Source organism: Tachyglossus aculeatus, chromosome 7 (assembly GCF_015852505.1).
Source record: "Tachyglossus aculeatus isolate mTacAcu1 chromosome 7, mTacAcu1.pri, whole genome shotgun sequence".
Lineage (NCBI taxonomy): Eukaryota > Metazoa > Chordata > Mammalia > Monotremata > Tachyglossidae > Tachyglossus > Tachyglossus aculeatus.
In genome coordinates this window covers 45,129,998-45,153,033 of record NC_052072.1, presented here as the reverse complement: position 1 = coordinate 45,153,033, position 23,036 = coordinate 45,129,998, and the positions used below count along the sequence as shown (strand labels likewise).

At 45.8% G+C, this 23,036-nt stretch overlaps 1 protein-coding gene across 2 annotated transcripts in view; it reads right to left on the bottom strand.

Annotated features, from left to right (window-relative positions):
* STK25 (serine/threonine kinase 25) overlaps positions 1 to 21,664 on the bottom strand; it is a 46,745-nt gene extending 25,081 nt beyond the window's left edge. For both annotated transcript variants that reach the window (XR_005451825.1, XM_038748682.1), the window contains exons 1-3: positions 21,602 to 21,664; positions 12,992 to 13,122; positions 767 to 997 (exon numbers count right to left, since the gene is read on the bottom strand). Coding sequence is in view for 1 of the 2 variants with exons in the window: in XM_038748682.1 (XP_038604610.1) it covers positions 767 to 997; positions 12,992 to 13,042 (282 nt within the window). In the remaining variant the exon portion in view is untranslated. The remainder of the gene's footprint in view (positions 1 to 766; positions 998 to 12,991; positions 13,123 to 21,601) is intronic.
* Between the last annotated feature and the right edge of the window lie 1,372 nt (positions 21,665 to 23,036).

Here is a 23,036-nt window from a genome sequence, read left to right as displayed (position 1 = left end):
AGCACTTACTACGTGCCAGGCGCTGTACTAAGTGCTGGGGTAGATATAACATAATCCAGTTGGACACACTTCCTGTCCCACAAAGGACTCACAGTCATCATCCCCATTTTACAACTGAGGAAACTAAGGCACAGAGAAGTGAAGTGACTTGCCCAAGGTCACCCAGCAGACAAGTGGAGGAGCCAGGATTAGAACCCAGGCCAATGCTCTTGCCACTATTCATTCAATTCATTCACTCAATCGTATTTATTGAGTGCTTACTGTGTGCACAGCACTGTACTAAGCGCTTGGGAAGTCCAAGTTGGCAACATATAGAGACGGTCCCTACCCGACAGCGGGCTCCCAGTCTAGAAGGGGGAGACAGACAACAAAACATAAAATATTAACAAAATAAAAGAGTAGTAAATATGTACAAGTAAAATAGATAATAAATCTGTACAAACATATATACAGGTGCTGTGGGGAGGGGAAGGAGGTAGGGCGGAGGGGAGGGGGAGGAGGGGGAGAGGAAGGAAGGGGCTCAATCTGGGAAGGCCTCCTGGAGGAGGTGAGCTCTCAGTTGGGCTTTGAAGGGAGGAAGAGAGATCCACTAGGCCACACTGTGGATGCCAAATTCTCTCCTGTTCATTAAGCAAGCACTTAAGACGACAAATGAATACAGGGTAAAGCTGTCCACACTTTGCAGTTGTTGCCATCAACGAGAACCCCAAGCAGCTCTCTGAGATGGACCCTAACCTTATCGCGGAAGCAGTAACGGAGAAGTTACCTTCAAGTAGGAGCCATAGTAGCGAGTGATGTAGGGGCTGTCGCACTGGCTCAGCACGGTGATTTCCTGCTGAATGTCTTCGATCTCGTCCTCTGCCTCCTCCAGGTCAATGATCTTGATGGCCACCACCTCCTTGGTGCGATTGTCAATCCCCTTGTACACTTCTCCAAACGATCCTTTTCCAATCCTTTCTAGTTTGGTGAATAGCTCCTCTGGGTCCACCCGGGAGTGCTAGAGAAAGGGATAAGTCCACTCACAAATGGAAATCCTCAGGCATGAGGGTTTCAAGTCTTTTGAACTTTCTACAGGCCCACATGTCACTGTGGGTCCACCTCTCCACTGGGATGCAATGCTCTTCCACATTTTAAGAGCCTTCTGATGGTAAAGCTCTCCTGCCATTAGGGAGAAGCCGGGGCTTGGCTATGCTGGAAAACGGGAGGAGTATCCCATCCTTTTCTAAGAACCAAAAAGCAGGATTTTCATTTTCCCTAACTAAGGTAAGAGGTCATTTATCCCCTTAATGGACTGTCAGAGACCACGTTTCCCTCCCTCTTTGAGCTGGCGATTCAACCCTGGAAAGAAGCTCCTTGCCTCTGCCCCAACAATAACCTTCTAGGGCAGGTATCCTATTCACTCAGATGTGAGAATCCTCTGTGAAAGTAAGTCCTATCTACCTGTGGCAAGCCCTCAATATCCCCCCATCCCCACAAGATCGTATACACACACCTCGCAGAATTTTGGCGGCAATTTCGGGAAGTTGACATTTTAGGTTCAGGTCTTTCTCTAGGGCCATTCTAAAATACTCTGAGGTACTGAGAACAAAATACTTTCCTGGACATTCAAATAAATTCTACAGAAAAATCCACAAACTCACATATGCTGCAGAAAAGGGGTATAGAATGCATTTCTCAACTTTCAGTAATCGGTAAGTTAACCCTCTACATGATAAATAAGATCTGAAACAGAATCTGACTCCCTATCTAGAACTTCACAGCATTAAGCACCTGGTTCATCATGATAACTGGGGAGGCAAGGCTAATGGTTCATGAGATTCTATGTTCCTGAGGAGTAGGGCTGTTGTCTTTAACTTCTTTTACTCCACTCCTCAAAACCCTCCAATGGCTACTCAATTCCCTCTCTATCCAACAGCTCTCCTTTGTTCATACCTGCTGTCTTCACCTGCTACACCCCAAATCCACTCTCTGCTTCTCCCAAGTAAATCGTCTTATTGTACCTCATTCTCCATACCTGTTCCAAATCCACTGCCCAAGTCTCTCAAACTCTCTTTCCACTTCAAATGCACCGGAATATATTCCTCTCCATCTTCAAAACCCTCCGGAAAATTCCCCTCTATCGAGAGGCATTCCCCAACTAATTTCCCCTGCCCATTTCATAGCACATGCCCTCACACACACGCACGCCGCCCCCCCAAATTTATCTGCTCCACATTTATTTTCCCTTGCTCTTGCTGTTACCAAATGCAACGGCAATGTTCCTCCTTTGCTCTCCTAGTATGTATACCATTTACGCCAGCCTTATTTCCTCCATTCAGATTGTAAATTATCTGAAGGCCAGAACCACGTGTCTTACTTTCATGGTATACTCCCGTGTACCCTGTACCGGACTCTGTACACAGTAGGTGTTCAATAAAAACTACTGAATTTTATAGGTTCCCCGAGCACCTAAAAGAGTTCTCTGCTCAATAAACACTATTGCTATTCATACTGTACTCTGTGCACTGAAATAATCACTTGAGAAAACATTTATGACTTTCGGGATAGATAAATTAGATCACACCGCCTCTTTCCATGAGTTGCTCACGCAAAATCCTACTTGCTATCTGTGACAGGCCTGCTAATTCTAGCCACCGCTGCCCTCAGTTTCGGGAATGTTACGAAGAATCCCAAGTTGCTTCCTGTTAGAAACGCCTGAAGCTCCTCGCACCACAAGTGCTATCAAAAGCCATACCCTTATTATCGCCCACAGCAACGTGAGGGTTTTAAAATAATCACTGTAATTGTATTTAGGAATACTACTAATTAAAATACAACCTTGAATAGCAGCTGCTTTTTAAAAGCCCTCAAGGATCTTCAGCATTATCTCCCTTAGTTTCACTATTTTATGCAACTGTAAAATTATCGCTCATAAAGCTCAGCCTAACTGTTTCTAATGCCTCTCTGGGAACTAAGGAGGGACTGGGGATCACTCCTGGTTTAAATGAGGGAAACAAAGCCCTAGAGAAATTGAGTCCATTTTCTACAGCACGCAGATAGAGAGGGACAAAGCTAACAATGGAACAGAGGCCTTCTAACTCTCTTTCCAGGGCACTTTTCAGAGAGCAGGGCAGCAAACTCACGTTAAATCGGAGGGGATTACTTCTAATCTCAAACACAAAGAAGGAGAGGTCTGCCTTCATTCTTGACCATCTTTCTTGAATCTCTCCTACGACAGTTAAGGGCCTTCAAAGAGGTGAATGAAAGCAGCGCCCTATGAAGGCAAGCTGACTGCTCCAGGCTGTACGGAGCCAGCTGGCTGCAGGCCCAGAGAGTCAGCAAGATCTCGGTTCCCCTGCAGACGGACAGGGTGGGGGTTTTATTTTTAAACAGAAACTTAACCTTCTGGACAATTAAAGAAAAGCTCTGGAAAATACCAAAAAATCTCCAACGGATGGGCTGGTCACGTCTATGAGTTTTTCTCCCGCCACCTTGGCTTGGCAGAGAAGTGCGTGAGGAAAGGGACTTCCTTTCAATCTTATCAGTCCGACTGGCCGAGCTGTTATTTGTTTTAACCTTGGCCTCCCCAGCCTTTTAACTTCCCAAGTCACAGTGGCTGCCTGTTCCGCTCAATCCTCAGGTTACTGCAGCCGCTTCTTGTTGGGCTCCTCGGTTTACAGTCTCAACAATGACGTTGTTGTCGGGGCATCATTAAGGGGTCCTTTGGACTGAGAACAAGAGATAAGCGATTCAGCACACCACCACCGAACTGTCAACGTAGGCCTGAACGGGGCCACGTGAACTCCCACATCCAAGGTTTTCAATCCAAGACCCGGGAAAGGGTAACCCAACACAGGGCTGCCCTCTTAGTAAATTCACACTGGAACCGAGAGGGAGGAAAGAGGAGAAGCAAAGGAATGATTGTGGATAGGTAGGGCGGTGATGCTCAAAATGGTAGGTGTTATGATGCTTAACAAATACCTTAATGATGGCGGTAGGAGTGGAGGGAAGGGGGGAAGATGAGGGGTTAAAAGCGCTGGAAGGACAGAAATAGAGATTCCTTTAGAACCCAGAGAAGGACAGGTAAAGGGAGGCAGACGATAGGGAAGTGGGGAATTAAAGATGCTGAGCTTGATGAAACAGGAAATGAGCTGGAAAGAATCTGATGAAAAAGCACACAGGACAATTTTCGGGTTCCAATCTGAAGCACAGCAAAAATATAAAAGACCTTCAAGGATTCAACGCCAGTGGGGAACCCAAGAATAACCTCTCTGCAAAGCACAAACTAAACCTCAGGGAGCCAACTTTGCAACTTTCTTCAAGGGAGATGAAGGGGCAGCTCCAACTTCACGGGAAAGCAGGCCTCATACTGTTCTCTTACATAAAACACCGTTTAATTTTTGCTGAGGACAGGTTAATAAATCCACTAGACTGTAAGGTCCTCTCATCGTCTCAAACTTAACATGCCCAAAAGACAACGCCTCATCTTGCCACCCAAACCCTGTCTTTCCCCAGACCTTTCTATCACTGTAGACTAACACCGTCATTCTCCGTCTCACAAGCCCGTAACCCTGGCATTATCCTCAACTCATCTCTCGCGTTCAACCCCTGTATTTAATGACACCAACTCCTGCCAGTTTTACCTTCCCAACATCCCTAAAATCCTCTCTTTCCCCTCTATCCAGACCACCACCATGCTGATCTAAGCACTTATCAGCTCCCGCCTAGCCTTCTCACTAACCTTCCTGTCCCCACCTTCTCTAATCCATACTCCACGCTGCTGCCTGGATCATTTTTCTCAAGAACTGTTCAGGCCACAACTCCCCACTGCACAAAATACTCCACTGGCTGCCCAGCCATCTCCACAACAAAACAGAAACTCCATGCCATTGGCTTTTAGGGACTCAATCAGCTCTTCCCCTCCTAGCTCACCTCACGGATCTACTACGACCCAACTCACACACTTCACACCAACCTAGTCGATGCACTTGGATCTCGCCTGTCTCAGTGTCCACCACTTGCCCACATTCTCCCTCTGGCCTGGAGCTCCTTCCCTCTTCATATCTAACAGATCATGACCCTCCCCATCTTCAAAGCCCTCCTAAAAAGTCATATCTCCTCCAGAAGGTCTTCTCTGATTAAGCCCTCATTTCCCCTAATCATTCTTCCCTCTGCATCTGTATCCCTTATGCACTTGATATTCACCTCACCCTCAGACTCATAACACTAATGCACATATCTTTTACTCTGCCATTTTCCCTAGCTGCAATTTATTTTAATGCCTGTCTTCCTCTGAAAACTCTAAGCTCCTTGTGGGCAGGGATTGTATTTGCCAATCTACTGCACTGCACTCTTCCAAGTGCTTAATACAGTGCTCTGCACACAGTAAGTGCTCAATAAATACCATTGATTAAGGGCAGGGATCATGACTACCAATTCTATTTACTCTCCCAATTATTTAGTACAATGCTCTGCACAAAGTGCCCCATAAGTACTACTGATTGAAAAGAACCTCATTTAAATAATTCTTTCATTCTACAGCCAAGAATGAGACCCATCAGGAAAATACGTGGAAGACACTCAGTATCTTAAAGAAACAATTATTGTGGCCTGAAGTCGGAAGGTCTGTGATCTACCCTCCGCCGGGACCGCTTCAACCCTTCTAATTCTAAGGAATTCTAATTTTTTGGTATAAATCTACAGCCGAGGGACACGAAACAGTTCAGTATATCAAGCTGGGAACTGAGGGAAATTCAGCATGTTTGTAACCTTACATAATTTAGAATACTTCATGGGATATCTGGCTGGGAGAGAGAGATCAAGAAATATGTTCACAGGCTTAACAGGCTGCAATGAAAGGTGTGACTTAAAAGTGAGATGTTGCAGCTTTATCCAACAGGAATGAAGTGAGTGAGTAGTTAAGTCAATGTGAATGGAGCTGATTAAAAAGCATAACTACTTATTGATAAAATGAAAAATGGAGTACAGGATTACATTTGTCCCACTTGAGAAAAATAAAAGCAAAGCAGCAGCTATATGAAGAAGAGGAGCATGGCCTAGTGGAAAGAGAATGGGCCTGGGAAGCAGAGGACCTGGGTTCTAACCCTGGCTCTACCATACTTACCTGCTGCGTGACCTTGGGAAAGCCACTTAACTTCTCTGTGCCTCAGTTCCCTCATCTGCAAAATGGGGATTCAATACCTGTTCTCCTTCCTACTCAGGCTATGAGCCAATGAGGGACCTGCTTATCTTGTATCTACCCCAGCACTTAGTACAGTGGTTGGCCTATAACAAGCGCTTACATACCACAATTATTATTACTATCATTAAACTGTAAGCTCGCTGGGGGCAGGGAACGTGCCTATCAGCTCTGTTACACTGTACTCTCCCAAGGGCTTACTTAGTACTTACAAATACTTACTACTTAGTATTCATTCATTCATTCAATCGTATTTATTGAGCGCTTACTGTGTGCAGAGCACTGTACTAAGCGCTTGGGAAGTGCAAGTTGGCAACGTATAGTACTTACATACAGTAAGTACTCAATAAATACAATTACTACTATATGATAATACTGATCCAAAAGACCTTGCGAGTATTGGAGGCACAGCTACGTGGGGAAGAGATAGGCAGAAAGAGCCAGCCCAAGAAAGTCTGGGAAGAAGCCAAAGGAGGGTCAAGGAGAAACAGAGTTGTAGATTGGCCCAGTTCCTGAAATTTCTTATAATCAACGCCCTTGTTGCCGCAGTAGAGGAGGTGATGATTGTTTGAGGGGTGGTTCATCACTGAAAGGTTACATTACTTCTAAAATGTTATTACCTCAGATCAGGGAACTACTGAACTGTCTTTGCAGTAATTGCCAATTACTGGGCTCCTAAGGGTAGACTGTAAGAAGAGACCTTAGAATCGATCAGGTAATACACTGTCCAAACCTTCTCAGTCCTGAAAGCAATACACACGGCTATGTAAAAAGGAAAAAGCAGTCGGCTGTGAGAAAGGCCTTTAAGCTGTAAGTCAGGGAGGTCCAACCAAGGAACCAGGGGAGAATGTGGATGACTTCCGACTCCTACCCCACTGTTGGGTAGGGACTGTCTCTATATGTTGCCAACTTGTACTTCCCAAGTGCTTAGTACAGTGCTCTGCACACAGTAAGCGCTCAATAAATACGACTGATTGATTGATTGATTGATTCCCTCCCTCTGTTCTCGGAAGCCCTTGATTCCAGCTCCCAGCCTGCCGGACAAGCTCATGAAATGGCACACGTGCGGGCACCTCTCGCTCTTCCCTGTCATGGAATTTGGCTGTAATAGCGATGATGCCTCCTTCTCCTTTCCCAACCGCCTAGGAAATGGGGAGAAAACTTGCTCCCTTCAACAAGCCTCGTCTCAGAATTCCAAGGCTGGTAGAGAGGAACTTCCTTTCGGAGTCTCGAAAGCTTAGGAGAGTGCTCGGCACCCGGTAAGCACTCAATAAATACCACTGATAGATATGGAAGCCAAAACCAGATAACAATCTCTTTTCACTCAGCTATTAGCCACCCTCCAGCACAGTTCAAGTGTCACTCTCAAGGGGCAACGTGGCCTAGTGGGTAGACCATGAGCCTGGGGGTCAGAAGGATCTGGGTTCTAATCCCGGTTCTGCCGCTTGTCTACTGCGTGACCCTGGGCAAGTTATTTAACGTCTCTGTGCCTCGGTTACCTCATCTGTAACAACAAGAATAATAATAATAATGGCATTTATTAAGCGCTTACTATGTGCAAAGCACTGTTCTAAGCGCTAGGGAGGTTACAAGGTTGTCAGGTTGTCCCACGGGGGGCTCACAGTCTTAATCCCCATTTTACAGATGAGGGAACTGAGGCACGGAGATGTAAAGTGACTTGCCCAAAGTCACACGGCTGACAGTTGCTGGAGCCGGGCGATTTGAACCCATGACCTCTGACTCCAAAGCCCGTGCTCTTTCCACTGAGCCACCCCAGACTGTGAGCCTCATCTGGGACATGGACTGTGTCCAACCTAGTTAGCGCTTAGTACAGTGCCTGGCACGTAGTAACCGCTTAACAGATTAACTTTTTTTTTAATGTTAATTCCCCCTACTAAGGAGATTATATGTTTAGGGACCTTTTCTTCACTCCCAAATGAAAGGGAAATCAAAGAAAGCTCATTAGCATGTTCCATGCACTGGGGCTGCCCATCCTACTGAAGTCACAATTTGGATTTCTTCCGCTTTCAAAGAGCCCTTAGAGATTGCGGAGGGTAGCGCCATTTTGCTGGGAATGAAAGAGCTGGCTAATCCACTGGCCTCCGTTCTACTGCAAATCATAAAGCACTTTAGAAATGTTCCCTCAATTGTATCTCTTCACCCGGCTGAACATCAGATGCATTGTAATTCCGCAGAGAAGAGGGTCTTTACCTTTACGTGAAATTGCTCCTGGAGCGATGAACTGGGCTATTGTGACAGTTCACCGAGGGAGAAAAAATGAAGAGGGCTCTTTTACCTTCATTTCTTTAAAAATTGTCAAGAACCGAGAAAAATGGCATACTGAGAGCAAAGCTAACAGCCTGGGAGCCACACCGAGCCCTAACTCATGCGACATCCAGGCTTGGCAATGATACCATGGGGCTCCAAGTGCAAGCCCTTGGACAGGAATTACGTTTGATGCTTGGGTTGGCACTCTTGGTGCTCACTCAGAGCTGAACAACAAAAATAATCAAATTGACAAAGTGACAGGTTCGGCCTCAGGTTGGGGAAGTTTCATCAGGTTCCTAGGTGATTAAACTGGCCTGACTCACCAGAAGGCTAAAGAGAGGGGCTTGGGAAATAAGTACTACTGTGGCAGTAGGGCTCAGATCACCGAGAAAATGCTAAATTAAGCCCACGGAGAAACGGCAGCCATGCTCGGAGATTGTTGCATCCTAACAACGGCCCCAATGCAACTGACAGCTGAGGCTCATATGTTTCAGATTCTGGTGAATTTATGGGCGGGGAACATGTCACTTGGTTGTTTTGTACTTCCTAAGCACTTGGTAGAGTGCACTGTGCCCATAATTATAATAATACTGTGCTATTTGGTAAGCACATACTAGGTGCCAAGCACTGGACTGAGCGCTAAGGTAGATTCAGGGTAATCAGGTCGGACACAGTCCCTGTCCCAGATGAGGCTCACAGACTGAAGGGGAAATAGGTGTTTCACCCCATTTTACAGAGGAGGAAACTGAAGCACAGAGAAGAGACATGTTCAAGGTAACACAGCAGGCAGGAGGTGGATCAGGATTCGAACCCAGGTCCCCTGACTCCCAGGGTCCTCTAGGCCACCAGGTAGGTACCATTACCATTAGTGGATACTGTCCATGTCCCACATGGGGCTCACCGTCTTCTATCCGCCAGGCTTCCCCGCTTCCCCGACTCCTCTATCTCCCACCCACACCTATCCCAGCCATTGTTGTCTGTGTCCCCCTTCTAGACTGTGAGCCCGTTGTTGGGTAGGGACCGTCTCTACAGTTGCTGACTTGTACTTCCCAAGCGCTTAGTACAGTGCTCTGCACACAGTAAGCGCTCAATAAATACGACTGAATGAATGAATGAATTAGGCCTCCTCCCCCACATGCCTAGATTCTGGGGCGTTTAGGACACGAGAATTCCCAGTTCTAAATACTTATCGCCAAGGACAAACCTTGCTTCCTAGACCTCCCGACTATTTAAACGAAGCTAGAGCATACAAGAATCATACTTTATGAAATACGGAAGAAAACCAGCGGTGCTTAGAGAGGACTGTTCCGTTGAGTGCACTTGAGAAAACCTTCCCGGAGGGAGAAACCCAGCATAATCCACCCACAGGGAATCGGAGATGAGTACTGCTAGCTGTGCAAATCCATCCTGCGATTACACAACCGAACTGAAACACGTTCTTCCCTTCGGGTCTTCTATCCCATAACGTCCCGAAGCCCTCACTCCCCAGCTTCCTTTTTCAGAATGAACCATGAATTGTACGGCTTCTGCCTTCAAACTGGCTGAAGGGAGTGTGCCGGGGGAACAGAGGATATTCTTATGATGTCAGCAGACCTTTCCCTAATCGCGTGAAAGATCCAAATTCTGGAAGGCCAATTTTCTCCTGCCTGAACTCTACATCTCATTATGCGTAAAATGTTGGAAAGGATTGCTTTCAACTAACAGTTGCCAGCAAAAAACACCAGCCACCCCACATCGTACAGCACCAAATATACATTCATTCCAAGAATCTGTGCTCAGCGTCAGCCTTACATTTGCATCAGTCAACCTTAAAGACCCACTGGCCTTTGTAACTGAGCACTGACATCTCTTTTAAGAAATAGTTCTTCTTTGTCTCGACACCAGCCTTGCCTCCCGTCAAATCTCTATTGAAAACGAGATTTTCTTCCTTTTCTATGTCTTTCACCACCTTTCCTTCGGCTGCAATTTTACAGGGTAGGAAAGGCTTCAGTCAGAGAGCTTTTGAGATGCTCCCAGCTGCTCCAGAAAACAGGCTTCCTTCACCTCTCAACACCCTAATAAATTCTCTAATAAATTCTAATAACTTATTATTAGAATGCCTAATAAATTCTCTCATAGGGACTGGAGTTACGGCTGGTGGTCAACAGGGAAGAAATCATATGCCAAGAAGAGTTTTGTCTTGAAAGAGTATTGTCTTTCATCACCATTTACTTTGAATTAAAGGGGGGAAAAAGTCCCCAACCTCCGACTTCTAAAAAGGAGACCAAATTCTATCCCATGCCCTCTGCCCAGAAGCTTGTTTCGTGTAATACGATTTCACATTTTCATTAGTAGCAATGATCAAGTGATTCACTGTAAGGAAATGGACTACAACAGTGTGATAGTGAGTATGAGTCAGTTGGTTTAAAATCTACAATATTTCCAGAAAATTTCAAGATGCTTTGCTTACTTTGACCTTCATTCATTCATTCAATCGTATTTATTGAGCACTTACTGTGTGCAGAGCACTGTACTAAGCGCTTGGGAAGTACAAGGGAAGCAGCGTGGGAAGCAGGGAAGCAGCGTGGCTCAGTGGCAAGAGCACGGGCTTGGGAGTCAGAGGTCATGGGTTCGAATCCCGGCTCCGCCACGTCTGCTGTGTGATCTTGGGCAAGTCACTTAACTTCTCGGAGCCCCAGTTCCCTCATCTGCAAAATGGGGATTAAGACTGTGAGCCCCACGTGGGATCACCTTGTATCCCCCCCAGCGCTTAGAACAGTGCTTTGCACGTAGTAAGCGCTTAACAAATGCCATCATTATTATTATTATTACAAGTTGGCAACATATAGAGACGGTCCCTATCCAACAGCGGGCTCACAGTCTAGAAGGGGGAGACCTGCATCCAGAACCAATAAATTTAGAAAAAAAAAGACAATACAGCTTAATGATTTTATATAAGGACTTCAGTATGAGAATGTTATCAACTTAAACAACTTGGAGAAGCAATGTGCTTTGCACATAGTAAGCGCTTATTAAATGTCATCATTATAAATAAATTTAGAAAAAAAAGACAATACAGCTTAATGATTTTATATAAGGACTTCAGTATGAGAATGTTATCAACTTAACTTGGAGAAGCAATGTGCTTTGCACATAGTAAGCGCTTATTAAATGTCATCATTATAAATCATTACAACCTTGACAGTTCCCATTTTCCCACTGAGTATTTTAACTGGAAAATAAAAATCGGCATATGATTTGGAATTTCAGCCTTTAGTTTTCTCTACCCATATTTTCCTTTCTACTTCTCCCACCTAACCTCTCAGAAGCCTGATGCTGTTACACTTGCTCCAAGGTAGTCTGACTCAAACCCGCAGCCGTGCTATTATCTCAAATGCTGCCAGTAAAACTCCACATATTCGCCGTTTTTCAGTTTCCCGTTCCTGCCACATTCCTCTGGAAGCGAAAATCCGATTTTCGCAGGATGTCACCTGTTCCCTGCCAAACTGGTCACATCCTTCTGGAAGTGTGTGCTTTTTTTCCTTCCAACTGCTGCTTGTATCTAGGAAGAGGGTGACTGATTCTGAATTGAGGGATTCTTAAAAGTCAGTCAGAGGCTTTTGAAAAAAACAATTAGATCCATACTGAATCTTTCTCCCCCACCCCAGATAATTCAGCAGCAAACCACAGGACCCTTTTCTATTCCTGTCTCTCCTAAAATGATTTACAGAAACAAAAACTCTACAAAATGAGATATACATCGTCCTCGATTCTTACCCCTACCAAAACACCGGCCAATCGCTCTGCGAAATTCCCACCCAACCGAGAACTGTGTTCAGAGAAGCAGCGTGGCTCAGTGGAAAGAGCCCGGGCTTGGGAGTCGGAGGCCATGGGTTCGAATCCCGGCTCCGCCACGTGTCTGCTGTGGGGCTTCGGGCGCATCACTTGACTTCTCTGAGCCTCAGTTACCTCATCATCATCATCAATCGTATTTATTGAGCGCTTACTGTGTGCAGAGCACTGTACTAAGCGCTTGGGAAGTACAAATTGGCAACATATAGAGACAGTCCCTACCCAACAGTGGGCTCACAGTCTAAAAGGGGGAGACAGAGAACAAAACCAAACATACTAACAAAATAAAATAAATAGAATAGATCTGTACAAGTAAAATAAATAAATAGAGTAATAAATATGTACAAACAGTTACCTCATCTGTTTTACAGTTACCTCATCTGTAAAACGGGGATGAAGACTGTGAGCCCCACGTGAGACAACCTGATCACCTTGTATCCCCCCCAGTGCTTGGAACAGTGCTTTGCACATAGTAAGCGCTTAACAAATGCCATCATCATCATTATTATTATATCAGTCTCACCGTCAATATAACATTTCGACCACCTACGATGAATCCCTGCTTCGAAAGGATTCTGGCGGCGTTCAGAGAAAAAGACGCGGTTGCCGTACGACCTGAGCCATTTCTTTAACGCAGCCGGGGGTGGGGGAGCGTGGGATTGTTTCCCTGAGAGATTTCTGTTATAATTCCCGCCCCGGAAATATTTCCCTTACCTGGTTGGCGAATTCCCTCAAGTGAGCCATGTCCCAAGGCTCGCGGGGCATCCGTCTCCGGGAGCAAAAAGCACTTGAGTCCCTTAGGCTCGGCTCCTGGATCCAAACGGTTCGCCTTCAGTCCACTGTGTCTGGAGAGAAGCGCATGGCTAGGTTGGGGTCCCCTCCCACCCGCACCCTTCCCGGGCACCTGAGGGTCGAGGATGATCATTCACTCCTTCATTCATTCATTCATTCGATCCTATTTACTGAGCGCTTACTGTGTGCAAGAGCGCTTTACTGAGTGCTTGGGAGGGGAACAGACAGGCACACTCCCTGAGCTCACAATCTAGATGGTCCCTTGGAGAGACACTATAACACTACAAAGATTATTATTAATTCATTCATTCATACTAATTGAGCATCATCATCAATCGTATTTATTGAGCGCTTACTGTGTGCAGAGCACTTTACTGAGCGCTTGGGAGAGGAACAGACAGACACACTCCCTGAGCTCACGATCTAGATGGTCCCTTGGAGAGACACTATAACAGTGCAAAGATTATTATTCATTCATTCATTCATACTTATTGGGCATCATCATCATCATCATCAATCGTATTTATTGAGCACTTACTGTGTGCAGAGCACTTTACTGAGCACTTGGGAGAGGAACAGACAGACACACTCCCTGAGCTCACGATCTAGATGGTCCCTTGGAGAGACACTATAACACTACAAAGATTATTATTCATTCATTCATTCATACTTATTGAGCATCATCATCAATCGTATTTACTGAGCGCTTACTGTGTGCAAGAGCACTTTACTGAGCGCTTGGGAGAGGAACAGATAGACACACTCCCTGAGCTCACGATCTAGATGGTCCCTTGGAGAGACACTATAACACTACAAAGATTATTATTCATTCATTCATTCATACTTATTGAGCATCATCATCATCATCATCAATCGTATTTATTGAGCGCTTACTGTGTGCAAGAGCACTTTACTGAGCGCTTGGGAGAGGAACAGACAGACACAGTCCCTGAGCTCACGATCTAGATGGTCCCTTGGAGAGACACTATAACACTGCAAAAATTATTATTCATTCATTCATTTATACGTATTGAGCAGCAGCAGCAGCATCAATTGTATTTACTGAGCGCTTACTATGTGCAGAACACTTTACTGAGTGCTTGGGAGAGGAACAGACAGACACACTCCCTGAGCTCATGATCCAGATGGTCCCTTGGAGAGACACTATAACACTACAAAGATTATTATTCATTCATTCATTCATACTTATTGAGCATCATCATCATCATCAACCGTATTTATTGAGCGCTTACTGTGTGCAAGAGCACTTTACTGAGCGCTTGGGAGAGGAACAGACAGACACAGTCCCTGAGCTCACGATCTAGATGGTCCCTTGGAGAGACACTATAACACTACTAAGATTATTATTCATTCATTCATTCATACTTATTGAGCATCATCATCAATCGTATTTATTGAGCACTTACTGTGTGTAGAGCGCTTTACTGAGTGCTTGGGAGAGGAACAGACGCACTCCCTTAGCTCACAATCTAGCTGGTCCTTTGGAGAGACACTATAACACTACAAAGATTATTATTCATTCATTCATTAATACTTATTGAGCATCATCATCATCATCAATCGTATTTATTGAGCGCTTACTGTGTGCAGAGCACTTTACTGGGCGCTTGGGAGAGGAACAGACAGACACACTCCCTGAGCTCACAATCTAGGTGGTCCCTTGGAGAGACACTGTAACACTACAAAGATTATTATTCATTCATTCATTCACACTTATTGAGCATCATCATCATCATCAATTGTATTTACTGAGCGCTTACTGTGTGTAAGAGCACTTTACTGAGCGCTTGGGAGAGGAACAGACAGACACACTCCCTGAGCTCACGATCTAGCTGGTCCCTTGGAGAGACACTATAACACTACAAAGATTATTATTCATTCATTCATTCATACTTATTGAGCATCATCATCATCATCATCAATCGTATTTATTGAGCGCTTACTGTGTGCAGAGCGCTTTACTGAGTGCTTGGGAGAGGAACAGACACACTCCCTGAGCTCACGATCTAGCTGGTCCCTTGGAGAGACACTATAACACTACAAAGATTATTATTCATTCATTCATTCATACTTATTGAGCATCATCATCATCATCAATCGTATTTATTGAGCGCTTACTGTGTGCAGAGCACTTTACTGAGCGTTTGGGAGAGGAACAGACAGACACACTCCCTGAGCTCACGATCTAGATGGTCCCTTGGAGAGACAACACTATAAAGATTATTATTCATTCATTCATTCATACTTATTGAGCAGCAGCAGCATCATCAATCGTATTTATTGAGCGCTTACTGTGTGCAGAGCACTGTACTAAGCGCTTGGGAAGTACAAGTTGGCAACATATAGAGACAGTCCCTACCCAATAGTGGGCTCACAGTCTAAAAGTGGGCTCACAGTCTGTGTGCACAGCACTGTACTAAGCGTTATGGGCCAGGCACTTTACTACTACTACTACTACTAATAATGGCATTTATTAAGCGCTTACTATGTGCAAAGCACTGTTCTAAGCGCTGAAGCGCTGGGGTGGATACGAGCAATGGGTTTGGCCCACGTGGGGACTCGGTCTCAACCCCCATTTTCCAGAGGAGGGAGCTGAGTCCCCCAAGAATAATAATAATAACGATGGTATTTGTTAAGCGCTTATTATGTGCCAAGCACTGCTCTAAGCGCCGGTAGGTACAAGGTCATCAGGTTGCCCCCCGAAAGCCTCCCGGCCTTCATCCCCATTTTACAGATGAGGTTCCTGAGGCACAGAGAAGCAGTGTGGCTTAGTGGAAAGAGCCTGGGTTTGGGAGTCGGGGGTCATGGGTTCTAATCCTGCCTCCGCCACTTATCGGTTGTGCGACTCTGGGCAAGTCACTTCACTTCTCTGTGCCTCAGTGACCTCCTCTGTAAAATGGGGATGAAGGCTGTGAGTCCCACAGGGGACAACCTGATTACCTCGTTATCTCCCCCAGAGCTTGGAACAGTGCTTGGCACATAGTAAGCGCTTAATAAATGTCATTAAAAAAAAAAAATATATATATATATATATATATATATATATATATAAAATACCATCATCATAATCACCATTGTATCTCCCCCAGCACTTAGAACAGTGCTTGGCATATAGTAACCACTTAATACCATTATTATTATTATTATTGTTATTATTATTATTATTAAAATGGGAATTTAGACTGTGAGCCCCACATGGGGACAACCTGATTACCTCATATCTCCCCCAGCGCTTAGAACAGTGCTTGGCACGTAGTAAGCACTTTACAAATAATAACAATAATAATAATAATAATAATGGCATTTGTTAAGCGCTTACTATGTGCAAAGGACTGTTCTAAGCACTGGGAGGATACAATGGGATCAAGTTGTCCCACGTGGGGCTCACAGTCTTAATCCTCGTTTTACAGATGAGGTAACTGAGGCTCAGAGAAGTTAAGTGACTTGCCCAAGGTCACACAGCAGCCGGCATTCGAACCCATGACCTCTGACTCCAAAGCCCGGGCTCTTTCCACTGAGCCACGCTGCTTCTCTATACCATCATTATCATCATTGTATCTACCCCTGCGCTCAGAACAGTGCTTGGCACATAGTAAGCGCTTAACAAATACCAACATTATTATTATTATTATTAACAAATACCATCATCATCATCATCACTGTATCTACCCCTGCGCTTAGAACAGTGCTTGGCACATAGTTAGCGCTTAACAAATACCATCATCATCATCATCACTGTATCTACCCCTGCACTTAGAACAGTGCTTGGCACATAGTAAACGCTTAACAAATACCATCATCATCATCATCACTGTATCTACCCCAGCGCTTAGAACAGTGCTCGGCACATGGTAAGCGCTTAACAAATACCATCATCATCATCATCATTGTATCTACCCCTGCGCTTAGAACAGTGCTTGGCACATGGTAAGCGCTTAACAAATACCATCATCATCATCATCACTGTATCTACCCCAGCGCTTAGAACAGTGCTCGGCACATAGTAAGCGCTTAACAAATACCATCATCATCATCATCATTGTATCTACCCCTGCGCTTAGAACAGTGCTTGGCACATGGTAAGCGCTTAACAAATACCATCATCATCATCATCATTGTATCTACCCCTGCGCTTAGAACAGTGCTTGGCACATGGTAAGCGCTTAACAAATACCACCATCATCATCACTGTATCTACCCCTGTACTTAGAACAGTGCTTGGCACATAGTAGGCGCTTAACAAATACCACCATCATCATCATCATATCTACCCCTGCGCTTAGAACAGTGCTAGGCACATAGTAAGCGCTTAATACCATCATCATCATCACTGTATCTACCCCTGCGCTTAGAACAGTGCTTGGCACATAGTAAGCGCTTAACAAATACCATCATCATCATTGTATCTACCCCTGCGCTTAGAACAGTGCTGGGCACATAGTAGGCGCTTAACAAATACCACCATCATCATCATTGTATCTACCCCTGCGCTTAGAACAGTGCTAGGCACATAGTAAGCGCTTAATACCATCATCATCATCATTGTATCTACCCCTGCACTTAGAACAGTGCTTGGCACATAGTAAGCGCTTAACAAATACCATCATCATCATCTTCATTGTACCTACCCCTGCGCTTAGAACAGTGCTTGGCACATAGTAAGCGCTTAACAAATACCATCATCATCATTGTATCTACCCCTGCGCTTAGAACAGTGCTTGGCACATAGTAAGCGCTTAACAAATACTATCATCATCATCATCATTGTATCTACCCCTGCGCTTAGAACAGTGCTTGGCACATAGTAAGTGCTTAACAAATACCACCATCATCATCACTGTATCTACCCCCGCGCTTAGAACAGTGCTTGGCACATAGTAAGCGCTTAACAAATACCATCATCATTCATTCAATGGCATTTATTGAGCACTTACTGTGTGCAGAGCACTTTACTAGGCACTTGGGAGAGTACATTACAACAATAAAAGTCACATTCCCCGCCCATGACACGCTCAGTCAAAAATCATTGTATCTCCCCCAGTGCTTGGGTCGGGACCGTCTCTATCCGTCGCCGACTTGTCGGAGAAGCAACGTGGCTCGGGAGAAAGAGCCCGGGCTTGGGAGTCAGAGGTCATGGGTTCGAATCTCGGCTCCACCGCTTGTCATTCATTCGACCGTATTTATTGAGTGCTGACTGTGTGCAGAGCACTGTACTAAGCGATTGGGAAGTATAAGTCGCCAACACATAGAGACGGTCCCCTACCCAACAACGGACTCACAGTGTGTGACCATGGGCAAGTCACTTAACTTCTCAGAGCCTCAGTGACCTCATCTGTAAAATGGGGATGAAGACTGTGAGCCCCACGTGGGACCACCTGATCACCTTGTATCCACCCCAGAGCTTAGAATAGTGCTTGGCACATAGTAAGCGCTTAATAAACGCCATCATTATTATCTGCAAAATGGGGGTGAGGACCGTGGGCCCCACGTGGGACAACCTGTTCACCTTGTATCCACCCCCGGCGCTTAGAACGGTGATTGGCACATAGTAAGCGCTTAATAAATGCCATCATTATTATCTGTAAAATGGGGACGAGGACTGTGGGCCCCACGTGGGACAACCTGATGACCCTGTATCCACCCCAGCCCTTAGAACGGTGCTTGGCACATAGCAAACGCTTAATAAATGCCTTCATTATTATGATTATTATTGTTCTACCCAAGTGCTTGGTCCAGTGCTCTGCACAGTCAGCGCTCCATAAATACGACTGAATGAATGAATGACGATTAGTCCAGTGCTCTGCACACAGTGCTCCATAAATACGATTGAATGAATTAGTCCAGTGCTCTGCACACAGTCGGCGCTCCATAAATATGACTGAATGAATGATGATTAGTCCAGTGCTCTGCGCAGTCAGCGCTCAATACGACTGAATGAATGAATGATTAGTCCAGTGCTCTGTGCACAGTCAGCGTTCCCTAGCTACGACTGAATGAATGAATGATGGTCAGTCCAGTGCTCTATAATCAGCGCTCCATAAATACGATTGAATGAATAATTAGTCCAGTGCTCTGCACAGTCAGCGCTCAATAAATACGACTGAATGAATGAATGACGATTAGTCCGGTGCTCTGCGCACAGTCAGCGCTCCATGAATACGACTGAATGAATGAATGATGATTAGTCCAGCGCTCTAGTCAGCGCTCAAAAAATACGACTGAATGAGTGAATGATGATGAGTCCAGTGCTCGTCAGCGCTCAATACGACTGAATGAATGAATAATGATGAGTCCAGTGCTCTAGTCAGCACTCCATAAATACGACTGAATGAATGAATGATGATTAGTTCAGGGTTCGTCAGCGCTCAATAAGTACGACTGAATGAATGAATGATGATGAGTCCAGTGCTCTAGTCAGCGCTCCATAAATACGGCTGAATGAATGAATGAATGATGATTAGTCCAGTACTCTACTCAGCACTCAATACGACTGAATGAATGAATGACGATTAGTCCAGCGCTCTAGTCAGCGCTCAAAAAATACGACTGAATGAGTGAATGATGATGAGTCCAGTGCTCGTCAGCGCTCAATACGACTGAATGAATGAATGATGATGAGTCCAGTGCTCTAGTCAGCACTCAATACGACTGAATGAATGAATGATGATTAGTTCAGGGTTCTAGTCAGCGCTCAATAAGTACGACTGAATGAATGAATGATGAGTCCAGTGCTCTAGTCAGCGCTCCATAAATACGGCTGAATGAATGAATGAATGATGATTAGTCCAGTACTCTACTCAGCACTCAATACGACTGAATGAATGAATGATGATTAGTCCAGTGCTCTAGTCAGCGTTCAATAAATACGACTGAATGAATGAATGATGATTAGCCCAGTGCTCTAGTCAGCGCTCAATGACTGAATGAATGAATGATGACTAGTCCAGTGCTCTAGTCAGCGCTCAATAAATACGACTGAATGAATGAATGACGATGAGTCCAGTGCTCTAGTCAGCGCTCAATAAATACGACTGAATGAATGAATGATGATTAGTCCAGTACTCGTCAGCGCTCAATACAACTGAATGAATGATGAGTCCAGTGCTCTAGTCAGCGCTCAATAAATACGACTGAATGAATGATGATCAGTCCAGTGCTCTAGTCAGCGCTCCATAAACACGACTGAATGAATGAATGATGCTGAGTCCTGTGCTCTAGTCAGTGCTCCATAAATACGACTGAATGAATGATAAGTCCAGTGCTCTAGTCAGCGCTCCATAAACACGACTGAATGAATGAATGATGCTGATGAGTCCAGTGCTCTAGTCAGCGCTCCATAAATACGGCTGAATGAATGATGATTAGTCCAAGGCTCTAGTCAGCCCTCAATAAACACGACTGAATGAATGAATGATGCTGAGTCCAGTGCTCTAGTCAGCGCTCCATAAATACGGCTGAATGAATGAATGATTAGTCCAGTGCTCTAGTCAGCGCTCCATAAATACGACTGAATGAATGAATGATGATTAGTCCAGTGCTCTAGTGCTCCATAAACACGACTGAATGAATGAATGATGCTGAGTCCAGGGCTCTAGTCAGCGCTCCATAAACACGACTGAATGAATGAATGAATGAATGATGATTAGTCCAGGGCTCTAGTCAGCCCTCAATAAACACGACTGAATGAATGAATGACGCTGAGTCCAGTGCTCTAGTCAGCGCTCCATAACTACGGCTGAATGAATGAATGATTAGCCCAGTGCTCTAGTCAGCGCTCAATAAACATGACTGAATGAATGAATGATGCTGAGTCCAGTGCTCTAGTCAGTGCTCCATAAATACGACTGAATGAATGAATGAATGATGATTAGTCCAGTGCTCTAGTCAGCGCTCCATAAACACGACTGAATGAATGAATGAATGACGATGAGCCCAGTGCTCTAGTCAGCGCTCCATAAATACGGCTGAATGAATGAATGAATGATGATTAGTCCTGTGCTCTAGTCAGCGCTCCACAAACACGACTGAATGAATGAATGATGCTGAGTCCGGTGCTCTAGTCAGCGTTCAATAAATACGACTGAATGAATGAATGACGATGAGCCCAGTGCTCTAGTCAGCGCTCCATAAACACGGCTGAATGAATGAATGAATGATGATTAGTCCAGGGCTCTAGTCAGCGCTCCATAAACACGACTGAATGAATGAATGAATGAATGAATGAGTGATGCTGAGTCCTGTGCTCTAGTCAGCGCTCCATAAATACGACTGAATGAATGAATGAATGAATGAATGATGAGTCCTGTGCTCTAGTCAGCGCTCTATAAATACGACTGACTGAATGGCTGACATCTATAGTCGGCGCTCAATAAATAGCACTCGACCAATACGACTGAATGTAACACAGAGAGGTGCTGTGGGGAGGGGGAAACTGAGTCATGCATCTGGACACACACACACACACACACACACACAGGGCCCGCCCAACGTCCGCCCGCCATCCCCGGTCACCTTGCGGCCCGGTCCGGGGCTCCATCCCCGCGCTCCGGCCCCGCCGGCCCCGGGCGGGCGAGCGGGCGGGCGAGCGGGCGGGCGAGCAGGTGGGCGAGCGGGCGGCCCAGCGGGCGAGCGAGCGAACCCACGGGAAGCCAGAAGGGCACGGCGACGGGAGGCGGCCCGGCGCTGCGCAGGCGCGGCCGCGCCGCAGGGCCTTCTGGGACGCGTAGTCCACCCCCCGCGGGAGGCGGCGCGCCCCGGCCGGCCGTCGGACTCCAACTCCCGGCGGCCCTCGGGGCGCGGGCCTCGGGGCGCGGGGGTTTGTGGGGGTTGTAGTCCGTCGGGGCCGGGCTGTAGCTTAGCGGATGTCAGGGGCCTCGCCCCGCCGGACTACGAGGCCCAGGAGGCCGTGCGCGGGGGGGGAGGGCGGAGCGCCCCCGCGGGGCCGCCCCGGGCCTGGCGCCGCCGGGACACACTTTCATTCAGCCAGCCATTCATTCATTCATCAATCAATCGTATTTATTGAGCGCTTACTGTGTGCAGAGCACTGTACTAAGCGCTTGGGAAGTCCAAGTTGGCAACATAGAGAGACGGTCCCTACCCAACAGTGGGCTCACAGTCATTCATTCATCCATCCATCCGTCCACCCCTCCATCCTTTCATCCATCAGCGCTTAGAACAGTGCTTTACACATAGTAAGCACTTAACAAATACCATCATTATTATTATTGTATTCATTGATTGATAGATTCATTCGTTCATCCATCCATTCATTCATTCATCGGCGCTTAGTACGGTGCTTTGCCCTGCTGAGAGCTCATCTCCTCCAGGAGGCCTTCCCAGACTGAGCCCCTTCCTTCCTCTCCCCCTCGTCCCCCTCTCCATCCCCCCATCTTACCTCCTTCCCCTCCCCACAGCACCTGTATATATGTATATATGTTTGTACATATTTATTACTCTATTTATTTATTTGTACATCATATCTATTCTATTTATTTTATTTTGTTAGTATGTTTGGTTTTGTTCTCCGTCTCCCCCTTCTAGACTGTGAGCCCACTGTTGGGTAGGGACCGGCTCTATATGTTGCCAGCTTGGACTTCCCAAGCGCTTAGTCCAGTGCTCTGCACATAGTAAGCACTCAATAAATACGATTGATGATGATGATGATGATTGAGCGCTTACTGTGTGCAGAGCGCTGGACTAAGCGCTTGGGAAGTCCAAGTTGGCAACATAGGGAGACGGTCCCTACCCAACAGTGGGCTCACAGTCATTCATCCCTCCATTCATCCACCCACCGATCCATCCGTTCATTCATAATAATAATAATAATAATAATAATAATGGCATTTATTAAGCGCTTACTATGTGCAAAGCACCGTTCTAAGCGCTGGGGAGATTACAAGGAGATCAGGTTGTCCCACGGGGGGCTCACAGTTTTCATCCCCATTTT